The 26,660-nt window shown below is 49.4% G+C and overlaps 1 protein-coding gene across 2 annotated transcripts in view; it reads right to left on the reverse strand.

Moving 5' to 3' along the window:
* Window positions 1–26,660, reverse strand: part of PCF11 (PCF11 cleavage and polyadenylation factor subunit) — a 324,271-nt gene that overhangs the window by 221,306 nt on the left and 76,305 nt on the right. For both annotated transcript variants that reach the window (XM_078658484.1, XM_078658483.1), the window contains exon 10: window positions 6,273–6,392. In XM_078658484.1, coding sequence (XP_078514610.1) covers window positions 6,273–6,392 — 120 coding nt within the window. The remainder of the gene's footprint in view (window positions 1–6,272; window positions 6,393–26,660) is intronic.

The raw sequence follows: 26,660 nt of genomic DNA on the forward strand, positions 1-26,660 counted from the left end.
TCGATGTGGAGACAGACTGCAGAGACGGTTTTTCTCATCACTGAAGAAAGCGTCGACGATGACTGTGTTGGCTTCCTGAAGGCAGGAACCTCCTTGTCAGACGTGACAGATTTTACCTCAGAAGACTTTGTGGCAGTCTTTTTAGGAGGGACGTCTGTAGGGCTAGGGGAAGCAACCCTTGGCCTCTTCAAGGATAGTTTTGATGAAACTGAAGCCATTTCACCGTCCTCTGAAGACAGCAAATCATCGTCTCTGGTTTTGAGTCTGTTCAACCAGAGGAGCAGTCTTCCTTCCCTGTCTTTAAGTGTCTTTGTAGAGAATGTTCTACAAATTCTACATTCTTTAGGAGAATGATCAGGATAAAGACAGTATAGGCAAGTTTCATGCTGGTCATCGACGTGCAGTCTCTTCTTACCAGAAGATGAACAGGCTCTGAATAGACCTTTCTTCTGGTGATCAGTCATTGTTGTTTGTTGAAGAAAATATCCAATTTCTTGAGGAAAAGAGATAAAACTAGGAAACCTGAGGAGAACTCAGGTGGAGACTCCCTAGCACAACGTGCGGTAGAAAATCTGAGAGACTGAGGCTCCTGACAGGAAGGTTCTAGAGGGAGGTGGTAGCTGATTGGCTACCTTCTGGAGTTTGGTCCTTTTTACAAAAGGACAGATAGGCTACTAAGGCAAGGCCCTTAGGCCTACTTTTCTCTATGTATGTCTATATGACATTACTTTTCTATGTACCGGGGACTCCCATCTCGACGACGGGGAATGATTCACGCATGTGAATCTATGAAAGACACCCATAATACTGGATAATTTTACAGCACATTCGTGCTATTTGTAACAATGATGAGAGCTACCCAGTAGCTAGACATTTTAAGCTGAGTCATAACAGTGATCCCAAATATCTCAAATATTTTGTGATAGATGCTATACTTCCTACTACGAGAGGTGGAAATAGGGAGGGTAGACTGAGGAGTCTAGAAACATCATATATTTTAAGATTCAACTCCAACATCCTAAGGGGTTGAATAACAGAGGATTTATATACCTTCCTATAAAATACCGTATGACTATTTATCATCTATAACATACATATGTATATATACAGCATTAATTTTTATATACATTTATGTGGATACAAGTGTTTATGCAATGATTGAATATCGAGCCTGATGAATTGGAGGACTTATGTAGTTGTTTATGAAATGTTATTCCGGTTTTCTTCACTGTTTGGAATTCTTTTATTAGGGAAATGGATTTTAGGATATTACTATTTATACATTTTTGATTAGGGATTGATTTTAAAGATTGTTGGATAGAAGGTATATTTATTTGTAAATACTTCTTAACATTGATAATGGTTTTTAACTGAATCAACCCTTGATGAAATGAAATAGTGTATTGGATGTCCTATTACCCGGTTATGGCACTTTAAAAGAATCAAGCACTTTAGTCACTTTAGTAAGAATATCCATACATGAGCTATTACGAAAATTGATGGTTTTATTTGCACTAGATACACTTTTGCACATTTCATTTATTTCACAGTTATAACTTTAAAAGCGACACGAAAAAGCAATGAGATGTCATGTGATCAAGGGAGGGATTTCCCGAAACGCGTCATGGGCGAAAATAAAATAATGCACTGAGAAAAATTTGGGTCCACGCTTGTCTGTTCGAGTCTTCTAAAATTGAATGCGGTGAGGCGAGTTTTGGAGAGATTATATATATATATATAAATAAATAAATAAATAATGTAGGACTATGAAACACAAAATAAAAAAATAAAATGTTTAAATACCTGTAAATCAACTGTACGCATTTCAGAATACATCAGTAATTATGTAATTAAAAATGAAGCACTTTTTTGTATTTCTGAATTATCATGAAAACAAAGATTTAATTCAGATCAAGACACTTACTTGCTGATGCACAAATTATAAATATTCACAGAAATAAGAATTCCACATATCATTTGTGCGCTATATAATTTGATAAATTTATGTCTGTAAAATATTAAAAGCAATTTCAATGGAAAATCTCCTGTCCAAATGACTGTGCGCTTCCGGAAGATGCTGTAGTAATATTTACGACAAGGTGCTCCAAGACGCACTACCAGCTACATACTACCCAATTCCCACTCGTCAAGGACTTCAGCGATGCGACAATGTCAGCAATCCAACTCTAAAACTGTTCCAGAACCACTAGTGCATTGGTGCTTAACTATGTCCCCAAGTACAGCTTTAAAACAAACCCATCTAGATGAACCTTCCATTATTTATTTATTTTTTTAACGTTACATAGCCATTTCAACAGAGAACAGAGAACGTACTCACTACACTCACTAGCATACACAATCATCCCACTTATGGGCGACTTTCACATATAAATTAAGAAATATAGATGTGTCCTGTTAGAAGGTGGTTCTGACACTATGGGCCGCCTGGATTTTCGAGCACCTAATTGTTGAGCTTTTACTGTGAGGGAGCCTCATCATCTGGGATTCAGCCACAGTGAACTCATAATGAAGGAGACTGCATATGTAGTACTATGTATATTGTAACATTCATGTTTTATGCCTCCTGTGACTAATAGGATATTTAAACAAAAAAAAAAAATGAAGGAGACTGCATGGAGATTTTACTGGTGTCCGCCTGGCTTGACTAGGCCGCTGCGCAGCAGCTGGAGTATGGGACACCGTGCTGGTTACATGCAGACACGGGTGTACATGTGTGTGCACACGTGTAGGAGCTGCGCAGGGGAGATTCCGAGCGTGCGCAGTCCAGGAGCAGCTACAGAGTGAATGGTGTGGCAGGACTTATGCAGAATTGGGTGGTGACACGGAATAGGCTTTATACCCTGGGAAGGAACATGCCAGGGAAAGTCAGTGTGTTTTACTGTGCTTTCACTTCATTATTCCCCTATGGGGATGTGGGGCCCATGGCTAAAATGACTTCCACAAAGCCTAGAGATTCCAGACATGCACTAAAGTCCATTGTAGAGTAGGTGAAAATAAGTATTCTGCAGAGTCCAAAGTCATATTTGTACTGCTTTTGGGTCATACAGAACGGTCATATTTCTCTAAGCCAGCCATTACCAGACCCAGGCTGAGGGTTGACCTCAGCTGGATGGATTGAGAACCTTTCTTCCACAAGCTAGGGCCTCCTCTCCACAAAGAAGAAGATGGGTGGGGCTACAGCCTCATCCATTAGCAGCTGTCACTGGGTGCCAGGCACCAGGCTGCACCAAGAAGGAAAGAGTTGGGTTTCAGAGGCCATGTGGCCAGAGACACTGGACGACTCAATTTTTAACAAACCAAGAGGCTGGACAAGAAGGAGGGAGCAGGGGCAGGGAAATGATGTGTTCCTGTTTGATAGGACCCACAGAGACTTTCTGCCAGCCCCTACTCAACTATTAAAAAGTACTTGCACAGGAAGAAACGCTGGGGTGTGGTCTGCGGAGGCGAAAGGTGCTGGAGCCTGGTGCAATGGGCAGTTGGAAGGAGGACACCCCTGACTGCCCCCCAGGCCCCTAACAGCACCAGAAGAAGAGCCCAGGACCGGTGCGCAGAAGAGGCCTCTGCACAGGGAGAAGAGAGGCGCAGGAGGAGAGCCAGGCGAAAGGTTGGTGCAGGGAGCCAGTGCAGACCGCACCCTGCAGAGTGCACCCTCTTGGAGACCCGGAGAGTGAAGGACTGGCTGGGGGGCACCGCCAGGAGCAAGAAGATACGAAAATGGGGCAGATCGGACCTCCAGAGGCTGAGATATGGCCCCCAGAAGGTGAGCGACCTTGGACCTGTAGCCCCCTGACGGCGAAGCGCGTGATGCTCCGCCGCTGGTCCAGGAAAGGTCCCCGGGGTGGGTCAGGTCCTGGGGACTGCCCGCCAACGGGGAGAGCCTGCGGGGGTTCCGGGTGGGACCGGGGCCCCAGACAAGGAAGGAGGAGCAATGGGCCCGGGTGGGACCAGGCCCCCGACCAAAGTGCGGAGCGGCCGGGTGTGGGCTCCCCGCGTCGCATACCCTTACCCGGGGGTACGGGTGAGACAGGGACCCCCACAGAGGCCCTAGAAAGCGGCAGGAGCTTGAAGTGCCCCATAATGCCTTGCAAGGTATGAGGAATGGATTGTTTTTGGCATTTTGGTGGCCCCCAGAGGAGAGGGGTCACCCTTGAGTGTGAAAAGGTGCTGGGGGGAGCTGCTGGAGCAGCGCAGTCTCGCCCCCAGCACAAAGCTAAGTCCCACCCTAAGTTTCTTGAGGATTTAAAAAGAATAACCCCTCAACTCTCAGCGAAGATTGCATCACTGAACTATTTTGTCTGATGCCCGAAGGAGCTACTTGGTTTAGCTATAGGGGAGAGGGGCCTTGGATTCCCTCCTTGGTCGTCACCTACCCAGTCGGTCTTTAGGCAGACTTCTTTTCGTCTCTCCTTATTTGTCTCTTCCCTAGCCCCTATCCTCTTTCCCCTGAATCTCTCCCCTTGCCTGCTACTCTGCCTACCCCCTGTCCGTTGTGCCCTTTGACTAAGCACTCCTTCTCCCCTTGTTGGGGAAAGATCCAATATTTATACTCTGGAGTCTCAGCGAACCCGCTGAGTGAGTCCACTGTGCAAAGGGAGCCACTCACACTTGAGGTATGGTATGGCACCCCTTGCCAAAGCACTCCCTCTCCCCTTGTTGGGGAAGGATCCAGTTTGTAGGCCTTGGAGTCTCTGAGAGAGTAGACTGTGTAAAGGGAGCCTCTCGCAATAGAGATAGGGAAGGGATACCACTTCCCTTGGGATCACAGCTTACTGGACTTTGGACGTTGCCTTGACTCGTCTACCGGTATGTGTCCCCGTCACCCTTCCCCTCTTCTCCCCAGGCTATGTCTCTCACCCTCCCCTCCTCTTTCCCACCTTCTTGATCTGTCTACTTCCCCTACTCCAACCCCCCCCCTGAATCTCTCACCTTGCATTCTTTTCCCCTTACATATTTTGTGCTTATTGTTTTTCTCGACCTTACAAGTAACTATGTTGCCATGCTCTTAGAACTGTGTAACCTTTGTAACGATGTAACCTGTAACTATGATCTGATGCTCATGTAAAGCGCTCCGATACCTCCGGGTCTAGCCAGCGCTATATAAAACTTTTAAATAAATAAATCACCTCCTAGGCTGGAACTTTTGTTCTACAGCTAGGGGTTCATTGAGAAGTGCATCAAAGATTAAAGGGCTGAGTTGGAGATGTCTTGAGAAGGGCATCCCCTGGAGCTGAAATGGCGTAATTGCACTGAAAAGCATTTATTAATGGTTATTTCTTTTAGAGGGACTGATGTTCAATGTGAAGTACTGGTGTAAGGTGATGTCACAAGCAAAGCGGCTAGACACTCCTGCTAGGGTGTCTGACGGTATTTCCAACTTAATCCTGTGATCATCTGTGATGCCTTTAGGGGCTGTAATTGCAATGCATTTTTGATGATATCCAAATGTGCTGAGTACTGTCATTCTAAAGTGTGCGTAAACATGTAGTCTTGCTGCTGCGCTTAGGTGAAGACCCCAGACTGTTAGCCCTTGAGGAGTATACTTTAGGGTCAGTAGGAGATGCTTGGTCAGGGTCATGTGTCACCAAGGCAGGTGTATCCCTGTTTAATGCTTGTTGAGGTGATGGGGGGGGGGGGGGGACGCCACTGGGATGGTGCCAGTGCGCAGGGCCCTCGCACCAGGATAGGTTCAACTAATTGCATTGGGGGAAAGATGATGTGCATACATGGGAGTGGTGGTACTAGACCCACCCCCCCTGCAGGAGAGGTGGAGATGTTATGCAATGTCACAAAGTAATTCCAACAGCTTATGTATATTTGTAAATTGTTGCATAGTATTGAGTAGTGTGTGTGTTTAATAAATGTACTATTACTTTTATAAAAGCAAAGTACAGACTGGACAATCAATTATTGAGTGTTATTTTTTGCGCACCTGCAAATGGCGATTACTAGCCCACACCACCTCCCGCTCTGCAACGCTACCCTCTGAGAGTCAGGCGCTACAATTGGGTGTTTGGTTCCCAGTGAAGGATAAATGTAGTCATGTTATTTGTGCAGGCCTCACAAATGCTGCCTCGTTTTTACAACAGTCCTAACTGAGCAAATAACTTGATCTTCTGTGCTCAGACTAAGATTACAAATAAAAATGGAAAATGTGACTTTTACTTTACTCATGTTCAAAATACTAACATGTAGCCCCCGTGTGCCTTACTAGACGCAACTGAGAAACCTACTCAGAAATAATATATACTCACGTTCTGAGGAGGATTCTGTTTGGGATGACTTCAGAATTCCTGTAGATAGCAGTTTTGAAAATAGCTCGTTCACATCAAGCTGGCCAAGATGATTTTCAGAATAGGGAAATGGAGGGGGCCCTTAAATGGGGGGAAAGAAAAACAACTTTTGTAGACACTATTTTTAGGCAACAATTTATAACACATACGTTCCATAAATACTATTTTGCACATTTTCAAGATATAGATGGACGCAGTTACGCCTATTTACTACGCACAGATCCTGGCAAACGCACAGGCCACTCTACCATAACAAACTCTCCTACTGCATTCGTCCTCAAAAATATTCCTGTAGCTGAGATTTCCAGAACATGACCCCCAAAGATCTATACTGAATATGCTACTTACCAGTATGCATCTGTTCTTGGCATGTAGGGCTGCTGACATTCATATCTATAGCATAGATCGCCGCCTAGTGTTGGGTCCGGATGATTGCACATTGTTGTCCTGGAAGAGTCTTCGAAGTATCACGAGATGGGTGGCTCCTCCCCTGGACTACAGTGCGCATGGGCATCGACTCCATCCTCAGATTGTTTTTAGCCATTGTGGCTAAGATGGAGTGTAATAGTGTAAGCGATGGCCATGCCTAAGAGTAAATGCAAGAATGTCTGCAGCCACTACAGGCGCCGGGGAGGAGGGCGGGCGATATGAATGTCAGCAGCCCTACATGCCAAGAACAGATGCATACTGGTAAGTAGCATATTCAGTTCGAGGCATGTGGGCTGCTGAATTCATATCTATAGCATAGAATACATAGCAGTCCCTCCATTAACGGCGGCCGCCTGTGCCAGCTGCAGAAGTCTGAAATAGTGTCTTAAGAACAGCCTGCCCTACAGCTGCCTGCTGCTTGGAGTGCACATCTATACAGTAATGCTTAGTAAAGGTATGTGGTGTAGACCATGTGGCTGCTCTACAAATATCTTCCAAAGGGATATTACCAAGGAAAGCCATAGAGGCCCCCAACTTGCGGTGGAGTGGGCTCTGGGAGGGACCGTTAAAGTGCGCTTAGCCTTGTGATAGCAAATCTGAATACACTTAACGATCCACCTGGCTATACCTGCTTTGGAAATGGGGTTGCCTTTGTGCTGGGCTGAGAAGGCAACAAAGAGCTGTTGTGTTTTTCTAAAGTCCTTGGTCCTATCGATGTAGTACATCAACGCTCTTTTGACATCAAGAGTGTGGAGCATTCTTTCTGCTACTGTCTGAGGGTTCTGAAAGAATGCGGGCAGTTCGATGGTTTGATTGACATGAAACTGCGAAACCACCTTTAGAAGGAATTTAGGGTTAGTGCGCAGCACCACCCTGTTGGAATGAATTTGAATAAATGGCTCTTGTACAGTGAGCGCCTGTAGCTCACTAACACGTCGTAGAGAGGTAATGGCAATGAGAAAAGCCACTTTCCATGTTAAGAACTGAATCTCACAGGAATGGAGAGGCTCAAAAAGGTGGGCCCATCAACCTGGTGAGGACCACGTTGAGGTTCCACACAGGAGCTGGCGGGGTCCTGGGAGGGATGACCCGCTTCAGACCTTCTAGGAAGGCTTTAATGGCAGGCACCCTGAAAACAGAGAGATGCTGCCTGTTCTGGAGATAAGCCGCTATGGCGGATAAGTGTATTCGAATGGAAGCATATGCTAGATTGCATTTGTAAAGATGTAACCAATAGCAGATGATATTAGGAATGGATGCATCCAGCGGGTTGATGTTGTGTTCTGTACAGTAAATGGCAAACCGCTTCCATTTTGCCGAATAGCAGGCCCTAGTGGTGGGCTTTCTTGCCTCCCGTATGATGTCCATGCATTCAGGGGGCAAATCAAGGTAGCCAAACTCTAAGACCTCAGGAGCCAGATCGCCAGATTGAGCTGTTGAGGATCTGGATGCTGAATGTCGCCATGGTTCTGCGTAAAGAGCCTGGGTGTGAGGTGCAGCCTTTGATGCGGTACCACGGAGAGTTCTAGAAACGTGGTGTACCATGGTTGGCGTGCCCACGTTGGAGCAACCAGGATGAGTGTCATCGAGTGTTGCTTTAGCTTTCGTGCCACCAGCGGTATGAGAGGTGCTGGGGGAAAAGCGTACGCAAATCTGCCTGACCAGTTAATCCATATCGCATTGCCCTGCGACTGTGGGTGAGGGAACCTGGCAGCAAAGCTTCGGCATTTTGCGTTTTCCCTTGTGGCAAACAAGTCTATCTCTGGATGACCCCACTGCTGGAAGTACGGGCGGAGTACTGATGGATGTAACTCCCACTCGTGCATCTGGTGGCTGTACCTGCTGAGCAGATCCGCCATCTGATTGTCCTTGCCCGGGAGGTGTTCCGCCATGAGGCAGATGTTCCTCTGAATGGCCCACTTCCACATGCTCTGAGCCAGATGAGACAACTGTGGAGAGTGTGTACCTCCCTGCTTTTGGATGTAGTACATGGCCGTCATGTTGTCCGTCCGGATCAACACGACTTTGTTGCAGAGATGTACTTTGAAGGACTTGAGTGCCATGAAGATTGCCATCAGTTCTAGGTAGTTGATGTGCATCTTCTTTTGCTGCGATGTCCATAGTCCCTACACCGTGTAATGGAGCACATGAGCTCCCCATCCCTGGAGAGATGCGTCCGTCGTCAGGATTATCTGTGGCACAGGCTCTTGGAACGGTCGGCCCTTGCAAAGGTTGTGTGGAGTCCACCAATGCAGAGACTTGTATGCCCGACCGGTCACCAACACTAGGTCGTTCAATTGTCCTTGAGCCTGAGTCCACTGATGTGCCAAGCATTCTTGGAGGGGACGCATGTGTAGCCTCGCGTGCGGGACTATGAAGATGCAGGAGGCCATCATGCCTATCAACTGCATGAACACTCTCGCTGGAAGTGAGTGTTGCGGTCTGAACTTTTGGATTAGCGACTGGATGTTGCCGATCCTCACTGAATTTGGCTGAGCCGTGGCTGGCTGAAGGTGCGACTTCGGATAGTTCAGGGAGAAGCCCAGACCGTGAAGAAGGTGAATGGTGTGGGACATATCGGCGGCGCACTGCTGGGCTGACTTTGCCTGAACCAGCCAGTCGTCCAGATAAGGATAGACATGGACGTTTTGTCCCCTGAGGTGCGCCGCCACTGTCGCCAGACATTTCGTAAACACTCTGGGGGCTGTGGTCACCCCGAAAGGAAGGACCTTGAATTGGTAATGCCGATTCAGAATGGTTAACCTGAGGTATTTCCTGTGGGATGGATGGAGTGGGATGTGAAAGTAAGCATCCTTGAGATCCAAGGTTGCGAGGAGTCTCCCTGATTGAGCAACGGAAGAACCTGCTGCAGTGTTAGCATGTGGAAGTGTTCTAAGAGAATGTACTGGTTAAGGGGCCTTAGGTCCAGAATAGGTCTGAGGGACCCGTCCTTCTTTGGGATTAAGAAGTACAGGGAATACACCCCTGTGCCTTCTTCCTCCACTGGCACGAGCTCTATTGCACCTTTTTGCAGCATGACAAGAACCTCCTGCTGCAATAAGTGCAAATGCTCTGTGGACATAGGACGGTGTCTTGGGGGCATGTTGGGAGGAGTGGATGTTAGCTCCAAACAATAGCCGAACTGGATAAGTTTTCTGACCCACCTGTCTGTGGTGATGGATTTCCAGACTGGCAGGAACTGCTGGAGTCTCCCCCCGACAGGTGTTGGGTGGTCGGGGGGCAGTGACAGGGAGTCACTGTTTGTTGGTGGCGGAGGAACGGGAGTTGTTGTTTCCCCTGCCTCTGGCGCTGTTGCCGCGGTATCCTCCTCTATTCGGCTTGGTGTAGGAGGATTGCGCCCCACCCTTGTTGAATTGTGTTTGCTGTGACATTTGGCCCCTGGTAACACCTCTATTGCCTGAGCGATGAAAAGTGCTCCCCCGAAACTGCTGGGACTGGAGTGCCCCCATGGACTTGGCAGTCTCGGTATCTTTCTTTATTTTTTCCAGGGTGGTATCCACCTCAGGACCAAATAACCTGTCAGGGTTCACCGGCTGGTTAAGGATGGTAGTTTGTATTTCCGGCTTAAACCCGGAGATCCTAAGCCATGCTTGACGTCTCAGCATCACACTGGTGTTAATCGCCCTGGCAGCAGTGTCCGCAACATCTAGTGCACATTTGATGGAAGCGTTCGAGATGAGCTTCCCTTCCTGGATAAGCATCTCCCCTGCCTCTTTATATTGATCTGGTAGATGCTGCAACAGGGTCTCTAGTGTGTCGTAGTGTGCCCTGTCGTATCTAGCCAAGAGTGCCTGCGTGTTAGAGATACGCCAGATATTGGCCGCCTGAGCTGCTACTCTCTTTCCCGATGCCTCCAGCACTTTAGATTCCTTGTCTGGGGGAGGAGCTTCACCCGTGGTCTGCGAATTCGCCCTCTTGCGGGCATTAGAAACCACCAAAGAGTCCAACGGCAACTGGCCCTTGATGTAGCTAGGATCACCAGGTGCCGGTCTGTATTTTTTCTCAATTCTAGGGTTGACTACCCTTGACCGTGTGGGTTCCTTAAAAATGTCCGCAGCATGCTTAAGGACCCCCTTTAGCATTGGAAGAGTCTTTTCAGCAGTTGAGAAAGTGTCAAAGAGGAAGTCCACCTCCACAGGGTCAGCATGCATTTCCACGCCGTCGTTTTTAGCTGCCCTCTCAATCAAGGCATTAAATGCCGTAGAATTCTCAGTGGGAGAGGTCTTGAGGTTGCGGTCATGGACGGTGTGCTGATCCCCTTGGTACCTGCCCCCACCCATGAGTCCTGGTGTTCATCAGGCTCTGTGTTGGCAGGAAAATTGTATTCCTCGTCCTGCTCCCCTGCACCCTCTCCATCAGAGTAAGTGGGTGAGGGTGTTGCAATTCGTGGAGTCTGAGGGACTATTGGGTCGACCAAGACCGGTGATTCTGGAGCAGGCCTCTTGCGCTTTAGAGGGATTGTATATGACTCCAAAGGCTGCGATGCTGTGATTTTCCTTTTATAAAGCGTAAGCTTCCCAGTGTCGGCATCGATGAAATGCTCCGACTGCTCTTCTAGCAAGGGTGGCCGATGCTTCAAACTCCCAGCCGGGTGAATTGGCTTCGACACCACAGAGTCCTTGGGCACAGAGCGTGGTGCGAAGGCCTTTGGCGCCACCTTCGGCGGCAACGTGAAGAGGATCGGCGTCGAAGTTTTGGGCGTTGGGACAGCTTGCTTCGAGGTGGAAGGTGTCTTCGGATCCGACGCTGAAGCCTTGTCCCTAATTCGCTTGAGGGAGTCCGAGACCTGCTTCGTAAAGGAAGCAGACGGTTTCGTCGACCTCGGTCCACCCCCAGGGGAAGACCCGAGCGTCGATGACTTCAGCTGCACTGATCGAGGCGTAGGAGCATCCTCGCGGACGGCGACGGTTTTGGATCGGCGGACTTGACCACCGGCGTCGGGTTCCGGTCTTCGGCTCGACGCCCTTGCCTGATGTAGGCTCGATGGCCTCTTTGGACTTCGGCTCAACGGTCTTTCTCGACTCCGAGTCGACGGCCTTCTTGGGCTTCGGCGCAACGACCTTGACCCCTTTCGGCAACTTGACCGGGTTTGACAGCTTTCTTCGGCGTCGACCGCTTTGACACCTCGGAAGAGATGGCGTCGATGGGGGAGCAGACGTCTTCGGTTTCGATGGCGCCTCGGCCATCTTTGTTTTCGTCGACACCGATGGTTTCAGTTTCGGTTTCGTTTTCGACAATGGCGGATCTGCAGTCGAACCTCTTGTTCGTCTGCTTCCTCGTCGTCTAAGATGTCCACCGGTGCCGGGGCAGACTGCCGGGCCGCCATGCGCCGAAGCGTCTTCGCCGAACGAAACTTCGAACAAGCCATACAGCTGGCTTCATCGTGCTCCAGCGACAGGCACTTGTTGCACACCGGGTGGACGTCGATGTGTGGGTACTTCGATCCACACACGGGACACTTCTTGAACGGGCTCCGTTCCATGTCGCGTTGTCGAGGGTCTTGCTGCGTCGACTGGGCCTCGATCACCGAAGAGTCACTCGACTCCCTGGATAACCAACTCGGAACTGAGGTGGAATAGAACCGGGGCACCGAACGCAAACAATACAGACGAATAGAAAAAGGCCTTCGGGCCTCGAAAAACTTTACGTTGATTCCGAACTGGAGATAACGAAATTACATCCGAACCCAATGGCGGAAAAAAACAATCTGAGGATGGAGTCGATGCCCATGCGCACTTTAGTCCAGGGGAAGAGCCACCTATCTCGTGATACTTCGAAGACTCTTCCAGGACAACAATGTGCAATCATCCGGACCCAACACTAGGCGGCGATCTATGCTATAGATATGAATTCAGCAGCCCACATGCCTCGAACATACATTTACCACATATTAAAACTTACATTCTGGCCAGGTGTCTTAGGTAATTGACAATCTCTTCTTCTGCATCTCCAAGTTTCCATTGTTTTAGGTTTATTTCATATCAACCAGTTAAGTGCTCAGAAGAGTACAAAGTAACATTTTGCATTTGATCATGTTGCCCTTGAGTCGCTTTGTCGCACCACTCAATATTACAGAACACAATAGAATACAGTTGCACTGAATATAAAAGTTGGGCAAAAAAAAAAATGGAGATAAGTTAGTAATTCCAGCTGCACATGGTTTTGGAGCAGACAGGAACTGGCTCTAGTTCGAACAGGAATATTTCAAGTTCATTGAAGGTAGCAGGTTAGTCCATCTCTAAAACCCATGTGACAATACTTGAATACTGCAATCAGGTAAGCTTGTTGGAAAACTAAAGGCTATGTGAACAAGGCACGTTTCAGGACCATCGAAAAGATCGCAAACAACGTTGGTTAAACCTCAAAAAGATGGATCATGTGTCCTCTAAAACTGTAAGCCTTGTTCTGTGATGGACACTTAAAATCTCACCAACACTGCACACAGAAGGAGCTCCTCCCAAGACAAGCCTTTTTTGAAAGACGCACGCTACATAGCAGGTTCAAGAGGGCATTTAGTTGCCTAGCTATTGACGGTCTCCAGACTGGGGGGAAACTGTAGGAAAGTGCCCCTTTGACATGGTCACCCCCCACCAACATGCAAACTGCCATTGCAGGCTGCGTTCCATGGTGCAGAGAAAAGAGAAGACACAACATGGTATACCCCTGTGTGTCATGCCTGAAGACAGCATGCCGTACAGGTCAGTCACCCCTTCAGGAGGCCTTACAGCGCTAAGGCAGGGTGCACTATAATACATTGGTGGACATATCTGCAGGAGAAGATATGCCCCTATGATATCCAAGTCAAATCTTAGATAATACAAATAAAGAAGCCATTTTGAGTACATGTGCTGGACACTGGTAAATATGCTACACATTTACCGGCTACATGATGGCTTGAAACCAGAGATGTTCGGTATCAAATATCTCATTAATAAACCCACACCGATTCCAGAGATGGATTTATTAATACATGCATCCAGAGGGAACTTAAGAGGTGCCCCAGAAAACCAACAACTACTAGTGGTCTGTAGAGCAGCCTGCCACCCCTCACAGGTTTCTGACCCTCTACAGGTGAGAGCCAGCCCTCTCTGAGGGAAGGAATAATGGCTGCTCCAGGTGTTGTCATGGCTAAACAGGATAAATAAGTGATGAGCATATCAAGTCAGGAGCCTGCCAAGGCCTCTGCCACCTTTGATATGCGACCCAAGGCTTCCCCAGACAGGGAAAATGCCTCCCTGTTCCCCGGGCCAATATGGCACCAGGATAGGTGGGAAAATTAGGTAATCAGGAGGCGTGTCCCCCCCCCCCACCCAGGGAATTAGGTCATCTGGGTCAGGGCCACTTCACACAGGAAGTGGTCATATAGAGGGTGTAGACACCCTAAAGGTAAGTAGCCCATTGGCTGTTACCTGTCACTTCCATAGATGCCCGTAAATTGGGTGGTATTTAGATGGCAACTGTAGGAAAGTGCCCTTTTTTGCAACATTGACCCCCACTTTTTGCCTGATGTTGATGCTCTTTGACTAAGTGTGCCCTTTGTTCCTGCCAACCAGGTACCCAGGGCCTAGGCTCTTTCCCTGAAACGGTACTGTTGCAAACCCAACTGGCAACTCTCTAGCCACCTGCTAGTCCCTGGAAAAAGGTACCTGAAGTACAAAGGGCACTGTGACTTGGGAAGACCTCTAAGGACTGCAGCACATACTGTGCCACCCTTAGAGGCCCTGTACCTTAACACAAACACTGCCATCGCAGGCTGCGTGATTTGGTGCAGAGAAAAGTAAAGACCTCAGTGCCCTGCCCCCAAACTGTATGTCAAATTGGCTATGCCCAATTGCAAGCGCCGAGTGTGAGAAAGTGCCATCTTTCTTGCCTTCGTATGCCCCCACTTTTTTCTGAACTGCTGATGTGCTTTGACTGGGTGTGCCCTGGGTCCCTGCCAACCAGGTACCCATGGCCTGTGTTCGTTCCCTAAAACTATGCTGAAACAAAATACCCAATTGGCATCTCTGGCCACCTGTCAGCCCCTAGTAAATGGTACCCTAGGTACACAGGGCATGGTGACCAGAGAAGACCCCTAAGGGCTGCAGCACTTATTGTGTCACCCTCAGGGGCCCTGTACCCTGGCACCCACACACTGCCTTTGCAGGCTGAGTGCCTAAGTACAGAACTAAAACAAGAGTCGACATGGCACACATCCCTGTGTGCCATGCCCACAGAACCCACTGCCCTGGCATACTTCAGTCACCCCTCTAGCTGGGTGCCCTATGCCAAAGGTGAGGGCACAGGTGCATGAGCCCTGTGCCCCTACAGTACCCAGGGCCATTCCTGGGCACTGTAAGTGCAGTGATGCCACTTAAGAGTATATGGTGCTGGGAGGTTGTCATTACGAACTCCACAGCACCATAATGGCTACACTGAAGACTGACAGGTTTGGTACCAAACTGCTCAGCACATTAAACCTGCACTGAGATTTAATGTAAAATGCACGAGAGGGCATCTTAGAGATGCCCTCCAAAACCCGAACCTACAATCCACGTCTGGGCTGAGTGGCTGCAGAGGCTGCCACACAGCAGACATGTTGCTGGACCCCTGGGTGGAGAGCCCCTCCCCGCTCTCCTGGGCCTGCAACAATGCACATCCTGGGCAAGGTGCCATGTCTCCGCCCCCAGGATGGACAGGGGAAAGCTTCAAAGGCATACCGCCTCAGAGCTTCTCCGGACCATTTGCTGTACCCAGCAACTGGCCCCCCACCCGTTCTACCCCCACTCTGGCGGGAAGACTGGTGGGAAAAACTACATCAGGAAGGAGGGTGTGCCAACCGTTGCCAACTCCACCCCTCAGGTGGAGGAGACGAGGTGAAGCACGACCCCGGGCTCCGGCCATCTTGTAGATGGGGAGCCCTGCCCAATCCCAGCTAGGCTCCTGCCCCCTCCCACAGGAGAGGAGCAGGCTAGGGGGTGTACTCACCCCAGGACAGGGACCCATTGGTCCCTGCCCTTGCCCTACCTGTAACGCCCCTAAAATTAGTATTTAGGGGCTCCCTGAACCTTCCTTCCTCAGATCCAGATATCAAAAAGGAGTAATTTTTTACCTGTAACTTCAGTTCTGTAGTAGGGGATCTCTGTGTATAGTCATAATCTAGTGAATAGTCCCGTCCATGTGCGTGGAACCCGGAGCAATCAAAAATAATCTCTTACGCTGTCTTCATTGCAGTCCTGCATAGAAAGACAATAATGCAGCCTGTACCTGCAAGGCTACACTGTCCAGTACTTCAACTAGAAATGCCAAGGATATTACTAACACATTTAACACAATCGGTCAAGTTTCCCCCCTTAGAGAAACTTTCCTCCCCTCACCATCCTTGGAATAATAGAGAGGAAGGGATGGACAGACAAGCCTCCATAGGCTGCCATTATGTGTCTGAAAAAGGGATACCGTGCCTTTAAGGAACTTTCTAGAGATCCTCGGTATCCCAGCATGCACAGCCCACTCCTTTTACTTTTTGAAGGTGCATAAAGCAAGGCCTGTAGCATACATCACAGTACAATTTTCTCCACCGGGGAGGAGGGCGGGCGCCTATGACTATAACAGAGATACCCCTACTACAGAACTGGAGTTACAGGTAAGAAACTACTCCTTCTGTAGTAGGGGATCTCTGTGTATAGTCATATTCTAGTGAATAGAAGGGCAAGCCCATCCAAAAAACAACCCGGCGGTGGAGAAACAGACAACACCTCTATTGTGCGAACAGATTCCGCGGTGAAGCCTGCCCAACCTGAGCATTTGCTCTGGCATCAGAAGCTACACAGTAATGCTTAGCAAAGGTGTGGACCGACGTCCAAGGGGCCGCCCTGCAGATATCTGCATTACGAAGCAAAGCTGTTGTATCTGCTTTGCCCCTGCTAGGCTTACCCCCTAAGGTCTTATTCGCTTTCGGATAACAGAGCTGGATACATGACACAATCCACCTAGAGATGGACTGAATAGGCTCGAAAGGTTCCTTCATCAGCCTGGACAGCACCACATTCAGTTTCCATGAAGGTGAAGGAAGCCGAACAGGAGGGAACACCTTCTTCAACCTTTCCAAAAAATCCTTAATCACAGGAATCTGGAAGAAAGATGCCTGCGAAGGGCATTTTCTGTAAGCAGTCAATGCAGCCAGGTGAACACCTAATTATCAGTAGTATAGAACACTTTTTTCAGGCTCGCCTGACAGACTGGCAGTAGACTAATATCGAATGCGGAGAACATTAACCTTAAAGCGATTTATACGCTGGAGTGGAGTCTCTTTATAAAATTCAAGATACTGGTGAATTTTAGGGTAGGATCTTGAGTCGCGTGGAGAATTTCAACTTCCGTCTGGAAGTGACTGATACTGATGTGCAACTTGTCCGTCCTGATGATGGTCCCGGGGATTGTATAGACCAACGGGGGACCGAAACATCGACAGCCAAACACTGTTTCGCAAATATAAGAATCATTGTTATGATCTTAAAATGGGCTTATTGATATTCTAAAGACAATGTGATGTATGGTCTTTTCATTTGTCCATATAGAGGAGCGAAAAGTGTTCTATACTACGGATAATTAGGTGTTAATATCCGAGTAGTATGTATGTTGCCATTTTGCATTTTTAATTGTGAATAAACAACACGGTAAATCGTATTTCCTTGCATTTGCTGACTAAAGATCACTGTTTTGTGACGAAGTGAAAGTTACTGTCGACCTTGCCGTCTGCCTTCCGCCCGTTACAGAGGCGGTACGGGGCGCAAGGTCTTTTTCTGTTCCTTCGGCTTTTCCAACCCGACAGCCGTCAGGGTTTCCGCCTCCGCCTTCATGCGGGCCATCTCGTCGTCCGCATGTTTCCCGAAGAGGGTCTCGTCCGAAAAGGGTAGGTTGGCAACTCTCTGCTGCGCCTCCGGCTTCAAGGATGTAAGACGTAACCAGGCGTGGTGCCTCGGGTTGACCCCAAGGCAGTACCCGTGTGTAGGACAGTTTTTGCTTTTCGCTTCACTGGTTTACGACTTTCCCTGGCTGTGGGCCTGCTAATCAGACCCACAGCCTAGCTGTTCTCTCTCTAAATTACAACCATGTACCTTAGGTGCATTTTACCAATTGGTACTGGGCCACCTTATCAGTCCCTGTACAGCATACCTTAGGTATCCAGGGCATAGGTGTACCCAGGGCCTACCAGGGGCTGAAGCATGTATTATGCCACCCCTGGCTGGCCACCCAAACAGACACAACTGGCTGCACGACAGCTGGGGCAAGGTGGTGTAAACACCCTTTGCTTTAGATATAGTATTCCTATATCTAACCCTAAAATGGACATATATTCCTATCAGTCACTCCTATAGCAGGCCTAATCAATCCTGAAGGCAGAGTACTTGGAAATATGTGAGATGGTGCTCTGGCATGAGCTGAGCCCGTTTGCAGCTTGCGGAACCAAGTCCAAATAGCTGTTCCATGATAACGCTATACCATATACTCTTAAGTGCATTATAATCCTCGCGGTTAAATGCTAACTTTGGTATAGCATTATCAAAACATGTCGAGTAAGGTGTCATACGAATTGGAATACTAACCCCTCGCCAATTCTGGTGACGGGGTTAGCATTCCACCCTTCTAGAGGGACACGACATGTATGAACCCCGGTTAAAGTCAGACACAGCCTCAGCTCCACAAAATGGATGCTGCCACCGAGACACAAGTCTGCCCTCCTGCTGCTGGGAGTCCTTCCAGCAACTGAGGCCTGGACAAAGGGTTTCCTGTCAGGGGCGGTGCTAGCACCATCCCAGACAGGATTTTGTGTATCCCAGGTAGGCAGGGCTGAAAGGAAGGTGACTGCAAGTGGCACCCCGGTGCTCACTGTGCATATGCCGGCTCAAACCAGTTCCTGGGGCGCCCCTGAGCTGGGGAGAGACCAGACAAAGGAGAGGGGTGTAACCACCCCTTCCTGGTCCCACCCATAGGGCAGGATCTAGTCGCGTGCCAGCCCCTTTTTCTTAGGATAAAGGGTAGGAGCAGGCCCCCTTCCCAAATTAGATCATTCTGAATCTTGAAACTACTTTCCACGAAAGGAACTCTTGACTCTTCTGAAGACTCTCGCTTGTGGCTAAGGAGTAGCCACCCTGCACCAGCAGGCACCATCGAAGCTCTTGCGGTTTGCTGCACGTCCATCCTCCGGATCAAGACTGCCCAGCTCGACGAGACCCGGATTCCCTGCCATCTCGGACCTCTACTTACATCATCCAGCCCAGCTGAGATTCGTGGGTGTGACGAGACCCGTGGGACCGGCCATCTTCAAGACCTGCACGACGCTTCACCAGCACGACCCCCGAGAGACCCTCGAGTAAGTGCACTGGGGTTTGAGAAGCCCTAACCCTAAGCAGCTCCAGCACCGAAGTCCAGCCCCCCAGCATCCACGAGGTCTGCGTGGGGCCCTTCTGCTTCTTTGCTGCTTGCCACGTTGTCCGGTCACTTGCCCGTTGGCTAGTGACCCTCTTGACGACGTACCACGACGTTTTCGCCGCTGGTCTAGGTCCCCTAGACTGGCCCTTGCTTCTTGTCCAACAAGTGCCCTGGACCCTCCTGGTCCACTCCAGACGCCATCTTGACCCCACCGCGTGGGCTTGCCTTTGCCAAGGTTTGTTGCTCAAATCTTGAGTCCAGCATCGCCGACGGCCTCGTGGGACAGCTCGCACCTCCAGCCTGGACGCCGACAACGCCTCCTAGCCCGTGTGACTGCAGAGTCCAGCGTCGTCCACTCACCTGGTCGAGGTGACTTCATCCGGTGCCATCCTGGTGCCCACATAATCACTGGCTAGTGATTAAGAACTAAGTCCCCTCTGCTTTCAGGTCGTCTCCTTCACTGATCCAGCCTTGGATCACACCGAACATCTTCACTGGTCGCCTGCCAGCAACTTCTTCTTTCAGGCTCCATAGACTTCAACGAGGATTCCCGACGTCTTTTGAACCCTATGCAGCCGCGGCCCCTGGGCTAGGTAACTCAAGCATTTCGGTGCTCCAGCACAGGTTCACTCTCCTAGTGTCCAGATCCTTTTTCGTTTTCAGTCTATCTAATCGGATTCGTCCGGAAACAGTAACTTTAGAAACACTGGCATCCATAGACTTCTTCCCGCATCCCGCGCGAGAGTGCACACTCTGCACGCGATCTCCCTAGGCCTCCTGCTCCTAACCTTAGGGTTCAGTAGTGTAGTCCTAGCGATCCTGAAGCCTCTGGATCTTGTTACTTACCTGCTAGTATTTCGCATTCCACTTATTATGTATATGGTTTTTCGTGCCCCTCGGGGATTTGTGTAAATTGTGCAACTTGAAGTATTTTCATAAGAGTTTTGTATTGTGCTTAGCTCCCTGACTCAAAGAGTTCAGGGTAGAACTGTTATTAATAAATATCCTATATTTTTATAACAACTTGTGTGGTGTCCTTTCACTTGGTGTTCAAGGGGTATATGTGATGGTAAAACAGCTGGCTTAACACGCCCTCTAGAGTTTAGCCTAAAGACTGCTCGTGTCCATGCTACTAGGATAGCTGGTCTATCAGGTTGACTTACAACCAATCATCAATAAGGGTTGTTTGGTATGATACACAGTGATCACTAGAATAGTGAGCACTATATATCAGGCCAACTTCTCACACCGTGGGCTGCCAAGAGGGAGGAATCCGCAGCTGAGCTGATCACCTGGTAGGAAACCAGCAGCCCTTCAGTAAGTATCCCTTTTCTCCCAGGGAAGGTGTTCCGCGAACTGTTGGAGGGACTCCCACGGAGCCCGATCGTAATGTCCCAACAGTGCTGAGGCACTTGCGGCCTTCATTGAGGTCGAGGCCGTCCCGCAAACCTTCCTGCCTGCCGAATCCATCCAGCGGCTCTCCTTGTCAGGAGGCACTGTCGATGACGGGGTGGTGGCGTGCTGTTTTCATGCTGCCGTCACAATAACAGAGTCCGGCGCAGGATCCAAATGAAGAAACGCTGGGTCAGTCAGGAGCCTTATATTTCTTCTGCAGCCTTGAAGGTGCCGATGTCGTAGCCGCAGGGGTGAGGAACAGCTCCATGGCAGGTTCCACCAGCCCAGGCACCAAGGGCAGCAAAGGGCGAGATAACTGCTTCTTGTGCAAAGTTTCGAAAATGACGGAAGTCAAATGGCGCGGGCACAGTGAGCGTGATGCCCAGCTTAGTCGCCCATCGCAGCAACATGTCCTGGAAGGAGACTAGGGGCCCCGATGTAGGTCGGTCGGTAACGGCCGAAAATCGGTACTTTCGGCCGTTACCGACCGGTATTTACAAAATGGTATGTAGGGCCACATATTTTACAGATTCGGTAAATTTACCGATCGGTAAATTTACCGATTCTGTAAAATACCGAATCGGTATTTTTACCTATTCGTTAATTTCGATATGTAGGTGGGACTCTTCTGAGTCCCACAACCCTTACCGAATCTGTATTTTACCATCAAATATATTTGATGGTAAAATACCGATTCCGGTGTGCATGCACATGTGTGCATGCATACCTGTGCCATAGGACAGGCAGACCTGCCCTTAGGGCAGGTATGCCTGCCACATGGCACCCGAATCTTTTTTGGGGGTGCTAGAGGGTGTCAAAGTGACACCCCCTGCACCCTTGTCAAAATCTGTATTTACCGATTCGGTAAATACCGACCGGTAATGCCCCATTCATTCCTATGGGCTTCAAAGCCCATAGGAATGAATGGGGCATTACCGGTCGGTATTTACCGAATCGGTAAATACAGATATTTACCGATTCGGTAAATGGAACATCTGGATGTTCCTACATACCCCCCTTCTTATTTACCGATTTTTAATTACCGAATCGGTAAAATTCGGTAATTTAAAATCGGTAAATAAGTCCTACCTACATCGGGCCTTATGTCGTCTACTGGAGACACCCTCGTCCGAGGGGAGTCCGATAGAGTTGGTGAATAGTCCCTGGCACTGGATGAATCCGTGTGGCGGGACCTTGACCGGTCCCTCCTGTGGCGCCGTCTGGATCTCGAGGAAGAGCGACAGCGACTCCTGGATCTATCCCTCTGTCTGGAGCGGAGGGAGCTGTGGAGGCCGAAACGGGAGCCTAGGTTGTGCTGGCCCCGTAGGCGGCGTCGGTAGATGTGGCAACGAGACAGACCTCGGCGGAGGTGGCGGTGTAGGAGGCGGAGGACGAGGAGGAGGTGGAGGAGGCGTCGGTTTACGCAGAGGAGGGTCCTTGGGTAACGGAGGAGGTGTAGGTGACCTCGGCTTGGAGGGCGAATAGACTTGCGAGTGCTCAGAGCCCGGAGACTCTTCCACTCTCCTTTTCTTCGCCTGACCTGAAGGGGGGGGGAGACCTCGAGGCTGTATCCCTGGTAGCCGAGCGACGGCGCCGCCGCAACTGGACGTCTATGATCGTCGAGTCGACATAGATGAGCGGCGGTGTCGCATCGACGGCGAGCGCCTGCGCCTCCTTGAACCCTCTCGACGTCGATGATGGCTCGACGACGCAGTCCTCAACGTCGACCTAGTCTGAGGCCTCGACGTCAATGCCCTCGACGTTGAAGTCGCTTCGACCCAGAGCCCTGGGGAGACTGGGAGCAGACCGTGGTCATTCCTCTCGATGCCGGCGTCGAGGCTATCGACGGAGACCAGTGGCATTTTCTGGCCTTCTCCTTACTGGGGAGCCCCCCAGAGGCCAAAGCACGGGCAGAGGAAGAGGTCCCGTCCTGCCCAGACCCACCTGGACCCTGCTGCTTTCTTTGCTCCAGTCCTTGGAGCCTGATCTTCTGTCTGTCTTTCAGGGTCCTGCTGGAGAACTGCTGGCAGATCTCACAAGTCCCAGGGACATGAGAAGAAGGGAGACACAGGATACACACCCTGTGTGGATCTGATTTTGCCTTCTTCCTGGCACACTCTGGGCATTTATCAAAAAAGGCAGGCATATTTGACAAAAAAGGGCAAAAAGCACCAGAAAACTCCAGCAAAGTGAAGAAGCAAAAATAAGTCGAGTGAACACACTCTAACACTTTAAAAGTGCCAAAAATGACACAAAACACCCAAAAAGGGAGAGCTCAATGCACCAGGGTCCTGCTAGCAGGAGCCGAAAAAAAACAACTGAAAGTAAAAGGAGTGGGCTGTGCATGCTGGGATACAGAGGGTTTCTAGAAAGTTCCTTAAAGGCACGGTATCCCTTTTTCAGGCACATAATGGCAGCCTATGGAGGCTTTTCTGTCCATCCCTTCCTCTCTATCATTCCAAGGATGGTGAGGGGAGGAACGTTTCTCTAAGCGGGGAAACTTGACAGATTGTGTTAAATGTGTTAGTAATATCCTTGGCATTTCTAGTTGAAGTACTGGACAGTGTAGACTTGTAGGTACAGGCTGCATTATGGTCTTTAATTTTCTCTTAAATGTCTATGAAGGACTGCAATGAAAACAGCTTAAGAGATTATTTTTGATTGCTCTGGGGTCCACGCACATGGGTGGGACTATTCACTAGATTATGACTATACACAGAGATCCCCTACTACAGAAGAAGATCAAGAAAAAGACCCGCCGCGCAGCTGCTAACAACAGGACAACAACAACTGACTTGGCCCCAGCCCTACTGGCCTGTTGATCCTGGAACCTGCTCCTGCCTAATCCCGGCGACCTCCGCTGACAGCAACCTTGGGACACCAAGAGGACCTGCCTGCCTGACCCTCTCGAAGATTGGGAGTCCCATCAGCAGAGGCTCTGCTGCAACAACCCACCTGGTGCTCACCAGGAAGCTCCGGACCAGCCCACTCTGCACCAGCCGAGCCCGGGCCAACCCGAACCAAGACCACGAGGACGTCCCCCTGGCGACTGGGACCCAAAGTCAAATGCCCAAAGACCCTCCTCGACGAACCAGCCGACGCCTTCACTCAGAACCAGGTGCCACCCCAACCGCGACCAGTTGAGGGTAAGCTTTTCCGATACCCAAAGACACCCCTGCACCCGGCGTCCTACAGCCCCCTGCGCCTCCCTTTGGGGTACCTACCTGTGCTCCAAGATCCCAACTTGCCTCTCGAAGTGCTGGTCACCCCTGGAAAGTCTCCATCCCCGAGCCTGCAGCCTTTGTTCCCTTTTCAAGATCCTCATTGGATAACATTGAGCGCCCGAAGGCTCAAAAGCACCCTGCACCCAGATGCCTGAGTGCCACTGGCTGTGACCTCTTTGTCCTATCCTACTTGCCCCCTTGCCCTGAGCAAGTGACCAGGAGCCCAGCTCCCAGAACAGCGTGGCCTGCTAGCCAGCAGCCACCAACCGAAGGCCCCATTTCCCTCATTGGATATCATTGGGCCTACCTACCTCAGCACACGGCCGCCCCTGTGCCGCTGAGACTGAACTAACTGTACTTAACCCCCCCCCCCCCCGAGTCTATACCGAGAACCTTAACTTCACCAACCAAGTACTCACCTGGAAACCGGTAATTCACTTACCTGCCAGTGGATAACATTGCCCCATTTTCACTCGAATTTTTTTTACGTGTAAAGTTTTGAAAACTGTAAATATTCCTATAAAATCAGCCAAAGTCTGAATTCCGAAGTACTCACCTGTGATCAGGGGAGAAGCCAGTAATGTACCTCTCAGCCCAGTACTGAACCACAAAAGTGATCCCTAGCGGGTTTACTAGTAACTTGTATTTTCTCCATAGGAACCCGTTGTCTGCTTTACTATGAAATTTCTTTTAAGTGTCTACTTTTGAAAACTGCAAATATTCTTTAAAAATCGTACGAGATACTGAAACGTAATTACCTACCTGTTTTGAGTTAAGCCCCAAGTGCTGGCCCTAGGAGACCAGTGCTGGGTTACAAAAGTAACGCGATCGTACTCTACCTGCAACCTGAATTTCTTCCCATTGTATAACAAGTGTGAACTCTTAAAATAGCTCTATATTCATGAAAATTCATCACAGTAACTAAAACGTTTTTGCTGATCTGGTTTCAGCTTAGACCCCAGGACTGAATCTAAGATCTAGTCCTGGAACTACCAAAGTAATCCATAAAGTAATCAACTGTACTAGTCTATGAAAAACCTATTGAGCTCAATGCTAGAGTGTGTTTCAGAACTGTGTTGCTTACTATCTATCCTGTAATTATTGTGCGCATAAACATTATTGCTCATTTGCAAGGTATTTACATGAGTACTCATAACTTGAAAAGTATACTTTTATAACTGTTGGTTCTTAAAACAAAACAGCTATATCTGAGGATATAACAATTGGCCTGGAGTTCAGTCCTTGAGTGTGTGAAACCATTTGCTGACTGAGTGTGTACAACAAATGCTTTACACGGTCCTCAGGTACTGCCTTACTCCTCGACAAAGCTACCACTTTGGAGAGTGAGGTCAGTTCTGACTTTAACCTGGGTTATACCTCTGGGGTTGGTGGACTCTATACACACTGTACTTCATTCTAGACCTGTATATATAGAGACACTTTCTCACAACGAGCAGATCTCTAAATCCTTAGCAAATGGCACCTTGAGCATGCAAGAAAGAAGGGTACCCCAGGGCTTACAGCACTGACTGTGCCACCCTGGAGAGCCCCCAAGATCCCCCAAGTTCTACCAGTACGCCATTGCAGACTGGTAGAACAGCCGTGCACTACTAGCCCGACTTTGCCATTAAAAGCAATGGCAAAGCCACAACTTCTCTGGACATGTGTCCAAGTCACCCATCTGGCAGGCCTAGTAAGCCCAAAACGCAGGGTGCAACTTATGACACAGGCGAGACATGTACTTTACATGTCCTGACAGTAAAACACACGATATGACCATCTTTACTGTGGAAAGACTTGGTCAACCAATAGGCTGGTACTGGGTTACACGCTGACTCCTCAGCTGTGCCAATGCCTTAACAGTGCTAACAAAGTGGGCACTCAAACAACTCGTAACATTACGCTCAACTTATCTCAAGTCGAAATGTATGTACCTTGTTGCAGTGTGCAGCTTTAGCTAAGCTGCCACTTTGTTGCCTTGAAAACTACTGTGCCTTCCTGGGCACACATGGAGTCTACTCCACGAGCACGCTTTCTGCCCTTCTGGAGAGACATGCCAACGACTCTCGGGAATAACAAGGAGGGATTGCAGGCCAGGGAGGTGTCAGCTCCCTCCAGCAAGATGCCACTTAAGTGTCAGTCCCAAAAGGCAGGCTTCTTGGGTGACGCCGCCTTTAAAGAGCAGTTCTTGAACACCAGGGGGAGGCCTGCCCCATTGTTGAGGCAGACAGGCTAGCACGAGGAACAGAGAGGGGAAACCAGTTGCAAATCCAGTTTCCAAAGGAGAGTGTAGCCCTAATGTAGTCAGTGAGGTCTGTACACCAGGAGAGGGGTCAATTCATTTTGAGAGTGGGCAGAATGATGCATCCAAGGATAGCCAGATGCCACACTCCCCAGAAAGTGTACATCAGATGGGAGGGAACCTGGCAGCCAATTTGCTACCAACCGCATCCTGTCCTGAGGCCGCCAGACCTCTGATCTCGACCGACTCAGAAAAAGGACACAGGGAAGACTGCTATGCTGCACCAAGGGAACAGCAAAGAGGCGGCAACGACTTGGACTGCACCTGGTGGCTAGCAAAGAAAGGTACTGTGCCTGCTGTGTCCTTCTGAAGGACAAGTCGTCTCCAGAACCCACTCAAGCCAGGACAACTCCAACGGCAAGCTGACTGGCCTCCTGTTCGCAGCACAGGGACACAATACGTTAAGATGCCTGCTGGGGCACGTTTTTAGCTTAAAGTCGACGGGGAATGATGCTGGGAGGATTGCAATGGCAAATTTATTTATTTGTGTATTTGTAAAGCGCAGACCTGTCACCCAAAGGGCATCCTGGCGCTTTGAACTTCCGGACGGATACACTTCTCGCTACT

Source organism: Lissotriton helveticus, chromosome 8 (genome assembly GCF_964261635.1).
Source record: "Lissotriton helveticus chromosome 8, aLisHel1.1, whole genome shotgun sequence".
NCBI lineage: Eukaryota > Metazoa > Chordata > Amphibia > Caudata > Salamandridae > Lissotriton > Lissotriton helveticus.